Below are 15,740 nucleotides of genomic sequence, written 5' to 3' on the forward strand. Positions count from 1 at the left end.
CCAAAATGATGTAGTAGTACTTTAATAAGATTATTTCTTTGTTCCATGCTCCTTCATTACCAATAACATCTAGAATCACTCCCTGCCGACACATTTACTAAGACAAAGCGAGCTCCCCTGTTGCCATAACATTTCCAACTCCTTCCTCCTACATTTTTCTTCCCATTCCATATTACTCAACTAGATTTGGCAACATTTTTCCTTCCCAGAGTTCAAAATTAGGTGTTCTGACAAAAGAACAGAAAACAAGAATAATCCAAATTATGTCCACAGAGCTCTACTACATACTATAAATGAAAGCAGCATTTGACCCAATGCTAATATAAAGTGACTCTGAAACAGTGATGACACATGGAAAACAATTAGAAAGCCATAGTAATTTCCAAACAGTACTTTCCATCTTCTTTGGTCTTAAACAGATTTTGATATCATTGCTGTTGTTAAAGGCAGCACTGCAGCTGATATCAGTTTTGACCCAGCCTTTTAGAAAAGGTAATGCTGTATTATTTCGATTTCATCAATTAAATACTTTATACTAAATCTATGTAAATGGCAATAATAGACATTTTACATTCCTTTCAAGTAATTTCCTTTCAGCACTGTAGAGTATCAAGATTGCAGGCTGTCAGTATCACTCTACAGACTTCCACACTACATAACATTCTCCAGTGGAGACATCTTCATTAATAAGAATTTATTTGTATATCTGGAAGAGATCTGCAGTAAATCTTTACAGCACAAAACTAAACATGGCTCCATGTTGAGTTCAAAGTGTGAATGTTACTTCTTAAAAGTGCATGACAAGCATCTTGTTAAAAAGGAACAAGAAAAAACGTAATTCCCCTCTCCCAACAAAAAGGAAACCTCTGAACTCACAAAAAAGCAAATGGTAGAAAACTGTATTTTGGGCAAACCAAGTCAGGTCCAAATAATTTTAATAGGCACCTACTGTGGCTTCTGGAATCATTGTTGCATGCATATCTCTAGTCATATTGGACTTCTCTTTCAGCTTTGACTGGAGTAATGCGTGTTCCATGACACCAATCTGTATGTCCATCTGAATGGTTTCTTGCTTCAATTTTGTTAAGGCCTGTTTAATCTTCACCAGAGGAGCTGTTCAAAAAAAAAGACAAACAGTGCAACTCTTGACAGCTACTTAACATAAAAACATTGTTTTCTATACTTCACTCCTTAAACTTGAAGAGCTGAATGAACAAAAGGGTGTTCTACTCTAAAGACATGATTGTACTGATACATCATTTTTAATATGCAAAAATTGTAAAGACAGAAATAGGCAATGATAATTTTGCTCTTTTCTTGACATCTAAGGTCTTCATAAAGATTTGCATCAACACTAAGACAGGTTTTTCAATTATGTGTTTTGCTCAGCTGAAAGCCTCATCCCCCATACCTGTCTTGAGGTTTGGTAGAGAACAGAAGACACCTTCGATAGAGGGTCATCTTACCTGTGAAAAGCTATTAAATAATTTGTGCTCCACACTTTGTTTTCTAATCCCTCACTTCCCACTATTATGCTGCTGCTGCATCATACTGCTCCTTGTAATTGCTCTTGTTTTATTTTTCTTTAATCAAGTACAAATTATATACCTGTCACTAAGAAAAAGAGTGTTGGGTTTGAAGCAAAAACATACTTACCACCATCAGTCATACTGCTTCCTTTCTCTTCTGTTTCTTGCTTTACTTTCTCTAATACTTCTGTAATCTTAAAATAGATATTTTTTCTTAATTAAACCAGATGAATGTCAAGTTAAAAAAAATGTCTCTGCTGAATAACTGCATTAGTTAAAAAAAAAAAATAATCCATCTTTCTTATTGAATACAGAGGAAAAAATTTTTCCAAACATTCAGAAAATTTTAATTTAACTTTACCTACATTAATGTTGTAAAAAATTACAGCAAAAAGAGTAGCAAGTTAAACAAACAGCATGGTGTTACTGAGAGTCTGTGCATCCCGAATGAAAACAACAATGTAAGTGTCTCAGTGTGATGCTGGATGGAAGAAGATAGGAATCCATATCCTTGCAGACCAAGATTCACCAAATAACCATGCCCACTGCCCCTTCTGGAAGTGTCAGGACTTCAGCATCTTACAGTGGAAACCTGAGAAACAGCACTGCAGCACAAGAAGGTGCAGCACTCAAGCCTGCTGGCACTGGCACAGGTATGAAGAATAAAAATGCATTTCAGCACTGACTATCTATTGCCCAGTGTGCCTTTGTAGACAACGAAGAAAAACCAAATATATCATTCTGTGGTACAGTCAAGGTAATAATTCAATATTTTTGTCTATAATTTAAAAGCAGTCCTTTATTAAGGCTTCAATAAACCTTTTCAGTAACCAAAAAGAACCATTACCACACACCTGCAGTGGTAACAGTATCACCAAGCGGGCTGAGGTTTGATTGCACTGAAGGCACATCAGCAGGAACATCCAACGTGTCTAGTTTATCTCAGATATGCACCACTGCATCTACATAGTTTGAAGGATGCCAACCACTAATATATTCATCATCACTAATATATTCATAATCAGTCTATCAGCTTCCAAAGCACAAACACATTATAAATCTCAAGTCAACGTAAAATACATTTTTTGCAAACCTACTTCCTTGAGAGTGAGACAGAAAGCAGCTCTAACTCTGCAGAATTCATATGCTCAGAAATCTTTCCTGGAAAACTCCCATTAAACTGCTGTATTACCTACTGCAGTTGGACTAGGTGATCATTGTAGGTCCCTTCCAACTGAACTATTCTATCCCAAAACAGCTCAAACTTGTTCCACAATTTCCAGCACATTCTTAACGTGCAATCTATTTTATGTTACTTATTCCACAGACTTTATTGTTTAATAAATAAAGCAGGTTGCTCAAACCCAAACAGAGCCATTAAAAAAATAATTTCAGAATTGGACAAAGGGTTGAAGTATTTGGAAATCAGGCCATAATTCTACATGACATGCCATGAAACATTCAACTTGTGGAGGCAGTTAGAAGTCTGGAGATTTTTCTTTGAATTTGTCAGAGCACTGATTTAAAGGCAAAAAACCCCCACAACAGAAAAACAGATTTGGGTATAATTTTATGTATGGAAACAGTTAATATTTAGCCAAATATCGCTTTTAAGTGCCTGGAAGATGAACATTTCAAATTGTTAATTTGAACTAAAAATAACAGTTAAGCTTTTCTTCTTCCAAAGAATTTATGGATATGACTTATTACTCCTGAATAATTCTAGGACATAGGTTATAAAATACAGAACATTTACCCTCACTTACAAACTGAGCTCACAATTCAGGAGTTAAAAATCAGTGGCAGCCTGAGTTTAAAATTTAGGGACTGGACTAGATCACCTCTCCTTAACAAACATTAATCTTTAACATGAGAACAAATCAGAAAGAACTGGTTTCATTAAACTCCAAACACTAAATGTCAACTCTCTGAAGATTGTTTTAAAATAAGATATCTTTTACCTCAGAAAGCACTCTGCTCCTTTCAGTTACTCCTCCACTTCCCTCCTGGTACTTCTCTTTAGCCTGGAAAGAAACATGGTTCTTGTTATAATGACAGAGTTGAAGAGATACATGCAGATAGCTCAGAGAAAACACCAAAACTTGCTCTCACATGTTCCAATTCCAGAAACTCTCCCACAAAGTCCCAATGACATTTACAAATGAGGACAGGCTTGAAACATCGGCCCCTGTAATGACTATCATTCAAAACTTAAAAGCAGTTTTCAAAATTGTAATTGCCCAAATACACACCAGATAAGGACTATGTTTTCTAATAATTGACATGAGGAAATAAATATAAAGAAAATTTGCCAGAATGCAACAGAACTGAATTCTGGAGCCCAGAATAGTAGTTTGTTAACAGTAAATTACTATCTTGAAGATATTTAAAAGTTTAACAGCAAGGCAAACAGAAAGCACAGAGGTCAAATCCTGTAAATCTTGTTGTCCTCACGGCCACAAACAGGAGGGCTTGCCAACAGGCAGCTTAAACAGGCCTCCTAACTAGGGTATCAAAAAGCTTGTCAAACAACACTCTACTGGCATAAAAACTAAACAAAGCAAATAAGCAATCAGAGTGCTTTGTGCACATTAGTACAAGTACTCAGTCTAAGAGATGGATGTTGGACTGAGACTGTAGCTTCTCCAGTCCTGACAGATGTGTGAACTGCACAGGGAAAACAGAACTAGCAATTTACTAGCTGCTCAAGACTGGGAACAGATTTAGATAATACTCAGGCAAAAAACATTTACTTTGCCTTGTAGAACAGTTGAATAAAAATCGTTAGTTTAGCTTAGGAAAAATATAATTTTACAACCAATCAGCATGTCCCCTGCTTTATATCCAACAGCAAAATTCATAGATACTCCACTTCTTCTTGGCCTCTAACCCTCACTTAATAGCAACTTAATACTAGAGAAGGCAACAACAAAAGACCAGCAATACCTCACTCAGCAAGGCTTGGGCTGAACGGTATTCTTGAACCAAGTGCTCCAACTGATTGTTGATGTACTTTTCCCTGCTATTGATCTTTTCCAATGTTCTGCTGATCTCATTATGGAGTTTGTCAAGGTAACCCTAGAAAATCACATTCTGTGGGTTGACAGTATACAGACAGTACACAGAGAGTATTGAAATGGTGCTGTAGTTAAGAAAGGATATGGAAGCCTACAGTGAGAGAGAAAAATAGTACAGAAATGCTGTGTTTAGCCAACAAAAAATTAATCCCAGTGTGTTCTGGTTTGCCCACCTCCAAAACACATATTTCAAGCTTTACTGCTTCCATCATAAATGTCAATGTCAGTATGTTACTTCCAGCAACAGTATTTGAGAGTATTTTGGGGTTTGTACCAGTACTTATTTTCAGATTCTATTATTCTATTTTGCCTTCTGCAGTCAGCACGTACTTATGGTAATGCATACACTACTGAGTCCTGATATCCCTGTTAATCCCCACACATACAACTCTTTCCCACAAGGTATTTTGCCCGTCACACTGTCCTTAATCATCATTATCATATCTTTCCCTTTTTCATTTTACAGCAATAGCACAAATAAAATCAAGAAAAAAGAGATCAGTTTAGTTCTTAATGTATATCAAATAAAAAATAAAAATGCTGACAGATCAGTGAAATAATCTCTACATACAAGACATACCCTAGTTTCTTTCAAAGAAGAATCAATTCCATCCTTATGCTGGTGCATTTGATCTACATGAATCCTCCAATCCTAAAAAAGATGTCACAAATTAAAACACAGGTAAGTACAACTTTTATCCTCCTCTGGTTACTAAACAAAGGCAGGTATCCACAGCAGGGTCAGTTCTCTTTTATTTATTTATTACCACATATCATCCTGCCACTGCTTTGTTCATAGCCAGAGGCACTTGCTCAGTGTGACACAATCTGTAAATCTCCTAAATGTCACGTGACACTGAGATCGATAAAAAAACACTGACATCCTCACTGACACCATAGCAGCTCTGCTTCTGAGAGTCTGATCTTCATGGGACTGTTTCTGCTAGAAAACACTATGGACACAAATACTGAAAATACTGAATGTAGCTGCACTAGCTCAGCTTATTCATACACAAAATTAATGCTTCAGATGTCCAAATCCAACAGTTCCAGACTATCAGTTCTTCCCTTTCTATTTTAGCCTTTACTGTTACAAAGAGAAGAATGGAAAGAAATGAAAGAGGCAGAAATACCTAAACTTGGTTTTGATAATGGGACACAATTAAAAGAGGGAAAATTACTTCCACCTTCTAGATCATAGGAAACATACATGGACTCAGGGACGGGGGATGAGAAAAGGTGCTGTGAAATGTCACAAGACTTTACATATAAGTTCTAGTTTCCAATGTCATTGATTAAACCATTAACACACTCCTGGTACTATTTTCACATGCACAACTTAGGAAACAGAATATGATGCTTTTCTTGTAGAATGGAAAAACACCAAACACTTCTGTCCAGCTATTTCTGAAAGCATTAAAGCACACAAGCTAGAAAAAGAATAATCCTCTTTTCATGTTCATTTTGACGTATTCCTTATGGCCAAGAGATGGTGCATTAAGCTGGAAGATAGTAAACCTAGGATCCTACAGTGGCTTTAATTTTTCATGTATGTCTTTATTAAGTTTTAATTCCTTACTGTGAGAATCAAGCATCATGTTCTCTGCAACAGATGGGCTTGCTGACAATCACAGAAAAATTGTTTGAACCAGGCAATTCTTCACATAGAAGAATGCAGGATAGTGTAAGACAGGCAAGCAGTTCAGCAGACACTTGAGAGCTCCCCCTATTTTTGGCAATATAATTATCTTTCATTGTATTCATGTATATGTATTGTATTGATCTGCACTGCTGCAGATTGCTCCGACACCCCAAGTAGCTGGGTCACGACAAATGAACGATTTCAATACTGCACTGATCTGTGTGAGCTACCCAAGCTCCTGGAAAGAATCCTTATGGCAATGCCAGGAATAAGTCCTAGGTTTGGTTTTGCCAAAGGTAGATGTCTACCTCTAAGCTGCTCATTCCAGACTACTTGAAATAGATTTTGGAGAGAAATACTCATGATGAATATACATATGGTATATACACATGATGAATTTCTCCTTGAGATAGTTATCTGGATATGGTAAGCAAAATCTGTTGAAAAATTTCTTTTTGCTAAACATAAGGAAAGCACATAATGACCTGATTAAAGACCAACTTTACTGTCATGTAAAGTTCAGAAAGATGAATTCCATACAATCAACCTTTCATGTGGCAGACAAAAGGAACAGTTGAAAGAAGTTCATCAACTCTCTTCCAGGACAATGTTTTAATAGTTGGTAAACTGAGGGTATAACTTTTCAGAAGTGTGAATACATTGGAAATGTCAAAGGATTGAAGAAGTTTCCACTGAGCAAATACACAGAAATAAATACATGGAAGTAAATATACAGAAATAAGGTGCTCTGTAAGTAGCAGAAAAAAATATTATATAATATTGAAAAAACACCCTACTGAAAATTATTGCTTCTACAGTCAAAGTAAGTGGCTAAGGTTCAGACAAGACAGCACTGGAGAGCCCATTTATTCACAAGTCTTGGCATGACAAAAGACAAAATGGAAAGTAAAGAACACTGACTGAAATAACATTTTAATCACCGTGTGTACACACACAAATCCATTCTCAGGTACCTTATTGTCGGTCCTGACTGTAACTTTCAGCTGTGGAAGCACACGTTCCACTTCCAGATTCCACTCTGCTGCATCTGTCGTGGACTGTAAAATCTCTTCTTGCTTCGCAGTTTCATTCGTGTCCTGTGTAAAAATCATAGTTTATATAGGAAATAGCATTGTTATGCACAGTGAGAACTGTTAGAAATCATTATAATTCATATTTAGAAAAATATTTATATCAAGAATTATCTAGACTACAGACATAGCAGATTTCTTTAATGGCTTTCTTTGAATTCATAAAGATTAGAAATTAAAACATATATCTTCACATCATACTTAAAATTGAAAAGAATTAAATGTATATAATAAGAAAGTACAATACATTTCAGAAACGGTGTTTGCATGTGTCTGTGAGATTAAAATACATTCAAGAAACTAATATCATGTTTCCCTAGAAGTTTCTGCTAAAAATTTCTTGCAAATGTGTTTAGCAGTCCTTCAGTGATTTCAGTTTAGAAACTAGGTGCACATGGTTCCTTTAAAATAAGCTGATTCATTTCAGTTGGAATATTTTTCAAGTTTAGACTACGCAGGGATTTTCAGATTTAAATCAATAGAAACAAATTGCTGCTACAGATGTAAAAACCTTTCAAGAGAGGACTGATGGGTAACAACTTACTGATCTGTATGTTTGTGCCTTTAGAACATTCAGGTCAATATAATTTTCTTCATTGTCTGATTCTTCTTCCTTAAGGAAAGTTGCAAAGTTAGACTTCAGTAAGTATTGTACAATCTTTCTCCATAGTTTTATTTTGCAGGACCACAGAACAAGAAGCATTAAATTCCATATTTCTGAGCAAAACAAGACATAGAGAGTTTATGATAATAGAGCTTATGAAGAGACACAATACCTGGGACAAGCTGAAAGATGAAAGCTACCCCATATTTCCTTCAGAGTGCCACAGTATTAAAGAAATAAACCAAACAACCAAAAAATCCCCCTAAACCTAAGCCCTCTCTCCTCAAATGGGCCATTATCAATAGTTGTATGGTAACTGTAATTTTCTATGTGTTTCTTAAAGCTTTACCTTAAAAATAAAACCAAACCACACCCAGACCTGAATATAGTTTTCAAGATGTTGTTTGCACTACATATTTGGAGTTGCAGAATGATGCCACATTTTAGAGTGTTCAGAATAACACAATTGAAATTGAGGCAACTGGTTTGTTTTCTTGCCCGTGAGACCACACACTGGGCTGACAGTTTTACACAATTCTCTATTATAGTCTCAAAATTGCATTCTTCAGTGACTGTGATCAGCCCAGAGCCCATCACCCATAACATGCATTTTCTGCATGCATTACCCTCCATCTATCTACACTGTATTTCACCTGCCATATCATCACCCATACACTTCACTCTTATACACCTTGTCCCTCTGTTAACTGGCTTTTCCACTGAAGTTGAAACTTCATCATCCACCACCTTTCCAGACAAATCATGAAAGCTGCAATAACACAGGTCTTAGTGAAGAACCCTTCAAGACTCAGTGAAAACCTTGGAGCTTGTTCCTCTTTTACTCTACCCAGTTTGTAACCAACAGGGACCACTATACTCTTCTGGCATGTTTGACCCCTAATCCCTGAATACTTTCAAGAAATTACTGGTGACTAGATTGGGACTACCTTTTGCTAAACCGAAAATATGTATTTGTGCAGCACTTAAAAGACCCTCCTACCAGAACAACAAGACTAGTTATCAGAACTGAGAAACCAAACTGTGCAGATTTTCTTGCACACCCAGCCTCACTGGCTACTGCTGGCCACATAGTACAGGCTACTCAATTCCCCAAGATTTAAAAAACTTTTACAGTTCTGATTTACAGACTAGGCTTTGTCTCTGCCCCATCAATTTTATTTAGAAGAATCAAAACAAAAGAACAACCAATGAACTGCATTGCTAGCATTTAACTACAGGAAATATTGCTAAATTCAATTATGGATACAACTAATATCAATATACTGGCAGCAACAATGGACTGGGGGGAAAAAACTTACATTGGCCTATAATTTAGTCCCTGTAGAACCACTAGGTGCTCTAAAACTAGAGTATCCACTTGGTATAAACCACCTGGGAACAAAATACCTGGGAATGAGGCAATAAAACCTCAAAGGTTTTATTAACACACACATTCAGAAGAGCCAATAGAACACCTTAGTTGTGAAAATCATGGCCTAGAGCAAACCTGAGAGCAAACCCAGAGGTTCTTTGAAGGGCTTCAACTGTGCTTTGGTTAACTGTTTCATGCCTACTTCCCCATTTAAGGAGCTTAGACCTTAACAAGATACAGAAAAGAGCAGACAGATGACTGTTTTCCTACTTAAACCTTTTAGCCAACAGCTTACATTTCTGAGGCTGGTCAAAAATGCAACACAGAATGTCTTTTATTCTTCTCAAAATTATTCAAGACCTTTTCCTGTGGAGACTTGAAAGCTGATAAAAATGCAACCAGCCAGCCACATCACAATATTTGCATAATGTATGAAAGTTTGGAATTTTTCTTGGCTAATAAAAATGAGTAAAATAATGTAATAGTTAGGAAAACTGAGAGAAAAGGAGGAAGAGAAGTAAACTCTTTAACTGTTACATTATTATGGACTATTGTGTCCTACAAATTGGGACTATAATCAGAACCATATGAAAATGTTACTGGCACTCTATTTCCAACATTTCTGACCTTTATTTTTTCCCAAGCAATTGAACACAAAAGTGGGATAGCTGTGGCATTTTCTATCCAACATTGCTGGGCCTTAGCACTCCAGAAAATTGTTTTTCCCTCAAGTAATTTTTACTGACAATGCAAGGGACCACTCCCAGGCCCACAGCTTTCAGTATTTTGGTTTTGATCTACATTTATTTTGCACAGAATCATCAATTTTTGCAGAAATCAGATGTGAAACTAACTTCTTTCTGAAATTTTCACTTTAATTGTCCTCAGCTAACTTCCTCTCCAGAAAAATCTTAAGTCAACAGCAAAAAGACTCACCTCACGGAGACAAACATGCCTGTTAATATGCCAATGTCTTGTGATCACATTAAGCTACCAGTTTACAGTGAGACTCCATCTCTCACAAAACTAATCTTCTGAGAAAGTCAGTCAACAAGAAAGAACTTCTCTTCAATATCCTTTCATCTAAAAGTCCTAAAAGCATATCAGAACTTTCAGGTGTATTTCATAGGCTGTTTCATGACATGACAACTTCACTGTAATTATTACAATTAAAAAGTAGGAATAAATAAAACAGTTGATCCTCAAACATTGCCATATTTTTGATAAAAGGTATTTCAAAGCACAAAGACTTACTCTTCAGTCAGAATGAATGATGGAATACTATTACCATTGCATTCATGGAATATATATATCAATGAGCTCCTGTGACCTTTGTCTACAGCAACAGTTCTGCAACCTTTATTTAGGTCGTTGTTGGTATTTTTAAATAAATGTTCTATTTCCAGTTGTTCTTCTCCATCTACTCTGTTCCCAAATTTCAGACAAACTAAATACCAAAGTTACTGCTTCCTATTTGCATGAAATCTAAGTTACAATAGTGAGCACTCTATTAATTAAGCACTGGGTAAATTTTAACCAAATATTACCCAATTTTGTAAACAGGGATTGGAGTTTTGTTTAACATCAAGAGATTCCACTGCACATAAGAAGATGTGCTCTGTCTCCATGAGTTAAAAACCTTATCTGAAAAGCAACAAAAAACTACAGAGAATCTGATGATGCAAGAATGGAGCCACAGAGAAAAAACTGAACAGCTAATAGAAAGGACTTCTTAAACAAAGCCAAACAAACTGAACAGTGAATGAAAACTTGCCCATGGCTGACCAATACTAGTATCATCAAAAGCGATGACATAAACCTACTGCAACATCCTCTTCCAATTTATTAAGTGTTAATTCTGCATCATCTTCTGTTATTTCTTCTTCTTCTAGCTCTTCTGTTGGATATGCTGGCCTGAAATTAATTCAAAGAACAGCAGTGCTTTTAAACACAGTAAACTGTAAATACCTCTGTAAATTGCTCCTTAACAAACAAAACATTTCATGAGAAGTATGGATGGTGTGGATTACAATGAGACAGTGATTAGCATCTCACATATTTAAACAAATAAATTAACAGCCTTAAAAGGCATTGTTTATTTTGGACTGTCTTAAAAGTAAGGGTTATTTACTATGCCAGGCAGAACAGTACATTCATACTACAAAGACATCTGGGGAGTAAATTTTGGTTTTCTCTTTTGGTCTAACCTCTTAAAATTCAAGTACAAGTCACCACAGACTTATTTTCAGCCCACATTGGAATCTGTGTATTAAACAAAAGTAACAGGAAAATATTTCTAAGGTAGAAACTACTTTGCTACATCCATTTCAAAACCCATCAGAGTGAAGGAATGAAATAAAGAACACTTTTAAAGACAGTTTCATACACTCAAAATTATCCATGATCTAATTTCTCCTACAATTTCCTTCATATTAAATAAAACTACTGTACCCTACTTGTAACATGATCATATGGTGCATACCTCCAGTTGAAGAGGTTAAGAATTGATTGATAGAACCTAAAAGGACATTAAATGTTTCAACTCAACTGTCAGATTAACAGGGAGTTATGCATAGGGAAATGACCAAAAAAAGGTCATCAGTTAAATCTTAATTAGCTAAGTCTATTAATGGTCCAAACTCAGGCTTGCTGGTAATAGACTGAGTTGTGTGAAATTGCATTAGGAATTAATTGGTCCCAGTGCTTCAAGCCTAGTTGAATTTTGCATCTCAAGAAACGTCAAGTAAAACATTTTTAGTCGTTACTATGTTTTGTCTTTACCATTACAACTTACATCTGTTTGCTGGAAAACAATGCATAAGGGAGGATGCTTAAAAGTGTATTGTACCTTTTCCAGCTAAAGCCAGTGTGTTTCAAGGCTTCTTCAGCTAAACAATCAAGAACATAGCACACTTGCTCTCCACAACCAGCCTTTAATTTTGAGGGAGGAAAATCCACGGGCCTTCCCTAAAATAAAGAGATGTGCTGTTTATTAATGGCCCATTGATCCGAGTTTCCTCGCAGGGAGATGAGATTTTTTTACACTAAAACCAAAGTGTCTCTTGTCTATGAAGATTTTATTAATGTTAATTCACATTCTTCCCTTACACAGCTCCAGTCAGGCAACAGAAGGGAAAAGAAAATATCCCAAGGAACAGATGCAGTGTAGAAATCTTAAAGCACATGGTAACGAGGATACTCATAGGGAGCAGAAGAGTCAGAAGCCACAAGAGAGATGGATGGTCAAGCACACAGGTGACAAGCTGGCAAGGTAAGAACAGCTACGGAGAAACTTCAGTACTGAGACTTAAATACCAGCTTTTCAACATTGTCTTGTTTGCTCCAGATTTTATTTAAAAAATATTTTTATTTATTGCTGTCCTGTAGAATAAAAATATTAGTTTGCTATGGTTTAACTCCTTTAGAGAATAGTCTTAACATCATTCACAGCTCCACTGTAGTATAATCTTCCCTAAGATCATACTTCCTGTAAATTGATATATTCTCCTGACCTTTGTTTCTGTTGGGTTTTTTTTCTTTTTTTTTTAATATTGAAAAAAAATCCCAATACTTCCTGGCAGTTTATACAACCTTTTACTCATTAACAAAAAAAAGAAGAAAACATGAACACTATTCTAAACCATTTCCTTCACTGTGAACTATACCATTGATTATGGCAGGAGCAGGATCACATGCACTGTGTAAACTTTCCAGACAAAATCTCTGTAAATTATACTACTATAAATGAGCAATATATGTGGCACTACAAAAAGTAAACCCAGTTTAATCCATTTTGTAGAACAAAAGCAATTGGAATCATATATAATATTATAAGACCATTTTCTGCAGTGCTAAAAAAAATTAGCAAGTAGGTATAGACTGTATAAACTTCCAATTAACTAAGTAACAGAGTAGAAACTTATAAATAGGAGAAGTCTGTCTGGTCCTTGCAAATAAAAGCGGGAAGGAGAGGAAGTGTGCGATTGCAGTTCTTTCTGAAGGCGATGCCCATGCTTGACACACGCCTGGGAAAACAGCCTGCTCAACAACTTACAAAGGACCGCAGTTCCGAGAGCACGTTCGATATCACTGCGTTGGGGTCATCGCATTCCTGGGGCTGCTCGAAGGGACGTCCCGCTTTCGTGATCAGCCAGGCAGCGAGCGCGCAAAACATGAAGAACTGCTCCCCGGGATTGGTGGGCAGTGCAAAGTAGTGCCTGTTTAAAAAGCAGAAAGAATGGCAAATATTTTGAGCTCCTGGAGCTCGTGCAGCATTACAGGCCAGCACGCACCACAGAGCAGTTTCCTTACCCGACTTTCTCAATGAGCAATCCATCTGAACTAAATTCGGGATGCCTCGTTTCACACATAATCACAGCAGATAAAGTTTGCTACATCCAGCTCACTTGTTTCCGGCTTTGAGTGAGCTATTAATCAACATTAACTTCCACGGAATCAAATGGAAACTGGGTACTCCTCTCTCCTGCCAGCAGCACTATATAGCCTCGGTTAAACACCACCAAATTAGCACTTCCACACAAACCCAAGTTACTCCTCTTGTTTGAGGAGCAACTTGGAGGAGTTGTTTACCTGAGCAGCCTCAAATCATGATGAGCTCAATTCTGTTACCATTTTAGAGATGCAGAATCCCATCACTTCATAAAAATACTACCACTGGCTACTTGAGAACCTATGCAATAGATCCATTCAAGTATTCCTTGCATACCATAAAATACTTGGAAGCTCAAAAGAATCCCAAGTCAAAAATCTGCAATTGCCAATAACTTGTACAAAGAAAGGTATCTGTATTTGGGTATATGAGTATGCCTCTTTAAAAATAAGCAAGTAAATAAATAAATAAAATTTGCACCAAGTGACCATATGCAAACTTGAATGGCACTCTCTTGTGGAGGGGAGAACAAATTTATGGAAACTTCACTGCCTCACGAGATGTGTCTTATTTCTACATATTGGCATTATCCCTGCCATCATTCCACAGCAACATCACCTCCCTTCTTAACATCCCCAAATTCTATTCTTGACAACAGCAATACATCCAATTCCTTTTATTTCAAGTTCCCCCAAGCACTTCCCCTTCATACATTCCTCATGAGTGGCAAGAAGCTGGCGTACCTAAATCAGTGCGCTCAGCTCAGATCAGGAGCAAGGTTTTGAAGCGATCCTTCTACCCATCCTCACTTACTGTGCCTTGGGTTGCTTTGGAGAGCAACCTAGACAAACCAGATCTGCTTTGGATCACACTAAATTCAAATATATAGTCTTAACAAGAATTCAGTCAGTAGAACCAGACCACAGTTAGTCCCCCAAAAATGTAACCCACATACGCAGTAAATCACATACTCAGTAAACCACATTCACACTGGCTACTCAGAACCAAACCCTTCTGTTTGCAGACACAGCTGCTCACTACGGTACACAAAGGTTTGCTTCCCTGCTCCAAACATTCCGATGGTCTGACAGCTCACTAGAACCAACTTACAGCCGCTGTGCTCCTACTTGAGCCTCCTTCCCAACAAGGGAATAAGCTGGACTGCCTCTTTTTCCCCTACCTACCAAAATGTTGTTTATAGAAAGCTTAACTCTGTGACACGCTGCTGTGGAGCCTGGTTGAACCTGACAAGATGGATTTGAAAGTTATTTGGGCAGGCAGATGTTGGGAACATATTGGTCCCATTTTCCAAGTTTCCTGCCTCCCCCCATAATTAAAAAAAAAATTACATATGAAACAAATATATATTGGATATGAAAACCTAGACTTAACAAGAATGGATCCAAGACCCTTTTTGTAAAAGGTCAAAAAATATACACTCCCCACAAATGGTTACTCTGAATTCAAGAAACTCAGAATTATTTAGAATTATTTAGAATTTAGGTAGAACTAAATTTTGCACGGGTACCTTGGCATGCAGCTATCTAGTACCTGTCGGGGGCAGGGAAGGTCAAGTGCTATTTACTTATCACATCTCAGCCTTCGGCGTTTGGAAAGCTTCCAAATGACACGGGAAGCTGTGCCTCTGGCAGGTTTTGCCTTGAGCCAGGGCCTGGCTGGACCTGCCAGCCGGGACCTGCCCTCCTTCTTTCCCCGGGCTCTGACCGCCCGCTGGGATTTCTCCCCCGCCGACCCCTCCCGCTGCCGCGCGAGCGCCCGGAGGAGGCGGCGCGGGCCAGGAGCACCTGGAGAGCGGCCGCATGTTGTGGCGCCTCAGCGCCTCCTCCTCGTAGCTCAGCAGCTTCAGCTTGTCCAGCAGGTCCTCCATGAGCACGAACATGTGAAAGGCCGCGCCGGGGCCGCGCTCCGCCGGCCCTTCTTCTGCCGACCGCTCCCCTCTCCGGCCCACCCCAGCCTCCTCCGCCATCTTGGTGCACGTAACCCAGGGCAACAGGGTCCCGGCCACGCCCCCGAC

At 37.8% G+C, this 15,740-nt stretch overlaps 1 protein-coding gene across 1 annotated transcript; it reads right to left on the reverse strand.

Moving 5' to 3' along the window:
* Positions 1–679: 679 nt before the first annotated feature.
* On the reverse strand, positions 680–15,715 carry IFT57 (intraflagellar transport 57). The gene is made up of 11 exons (XM_032677808.1): positions 15,511–15,715; positions 13,370–13,532; positions 12,164–12,282; positions 11,139–11,229; positions 7,884–7,952; positions 7,223–7,345; positions 5,187–5,258; positions 4,476–4,607; positions 3,491–3,553; positions 1,657–1,723; positions 680–1,113 (listed from the first exon to the last, which is right to left on the reverse strand). Exons 1-11 carry the CDS (start codon positions 15,690–15,692, stop codon positions 935–937), a joined length of 1,260 nt encoding a protein of 419 aa, XP_032533699.1. The 5' UTR covers positions 15,693–15,715; the 3' UTR covers positions 680–934.
* Between the last annotated feature and the right edge of the window lie 25 nt (positions 15,716–15,740).

The sequence above is a fragment of the Chiroxiphia lanceolata genome, chromosome 2 (assembly GCF_009829145.1).
Source record: "Chiroxiphia lanceolata isolate bChiLan1 chromosome 2, bChiLan1.pri, whole genome shotgun sequence".
Lineage (NCBI taxonomy): Eukaryota > Metazoa > Chordata > Aves > Passeriformes > Pipridae > Chiroxiphia > Chiroxiphia lanceolata.

Excerpts from the sequence above, each read along its gene's own strand:
- IFT57 (XM_032677808.1), bottom strand. The coding sequence starts at position 15,692 with ATGGCGGAGGAGGCTGGGGTGGGCCGGAGAGGGGAGCGGTCGGCAGAA. Across the intron at positions 13,533-15,510 it reads AACATGCGGCCGCTCTCCAG|GCACTACTTTGCACTGCCCA; the intron begins GTGCTCCTGGCC and ends CTTTTTAAACAG. Across the intron at positions 5,259-7,222 it reads CAGTCAGGACCGACAATAAG|GATTGGAGGATTCATGTAGA; the intron begins GTACCTGAGAAT and ends CATCTTTTTTAG.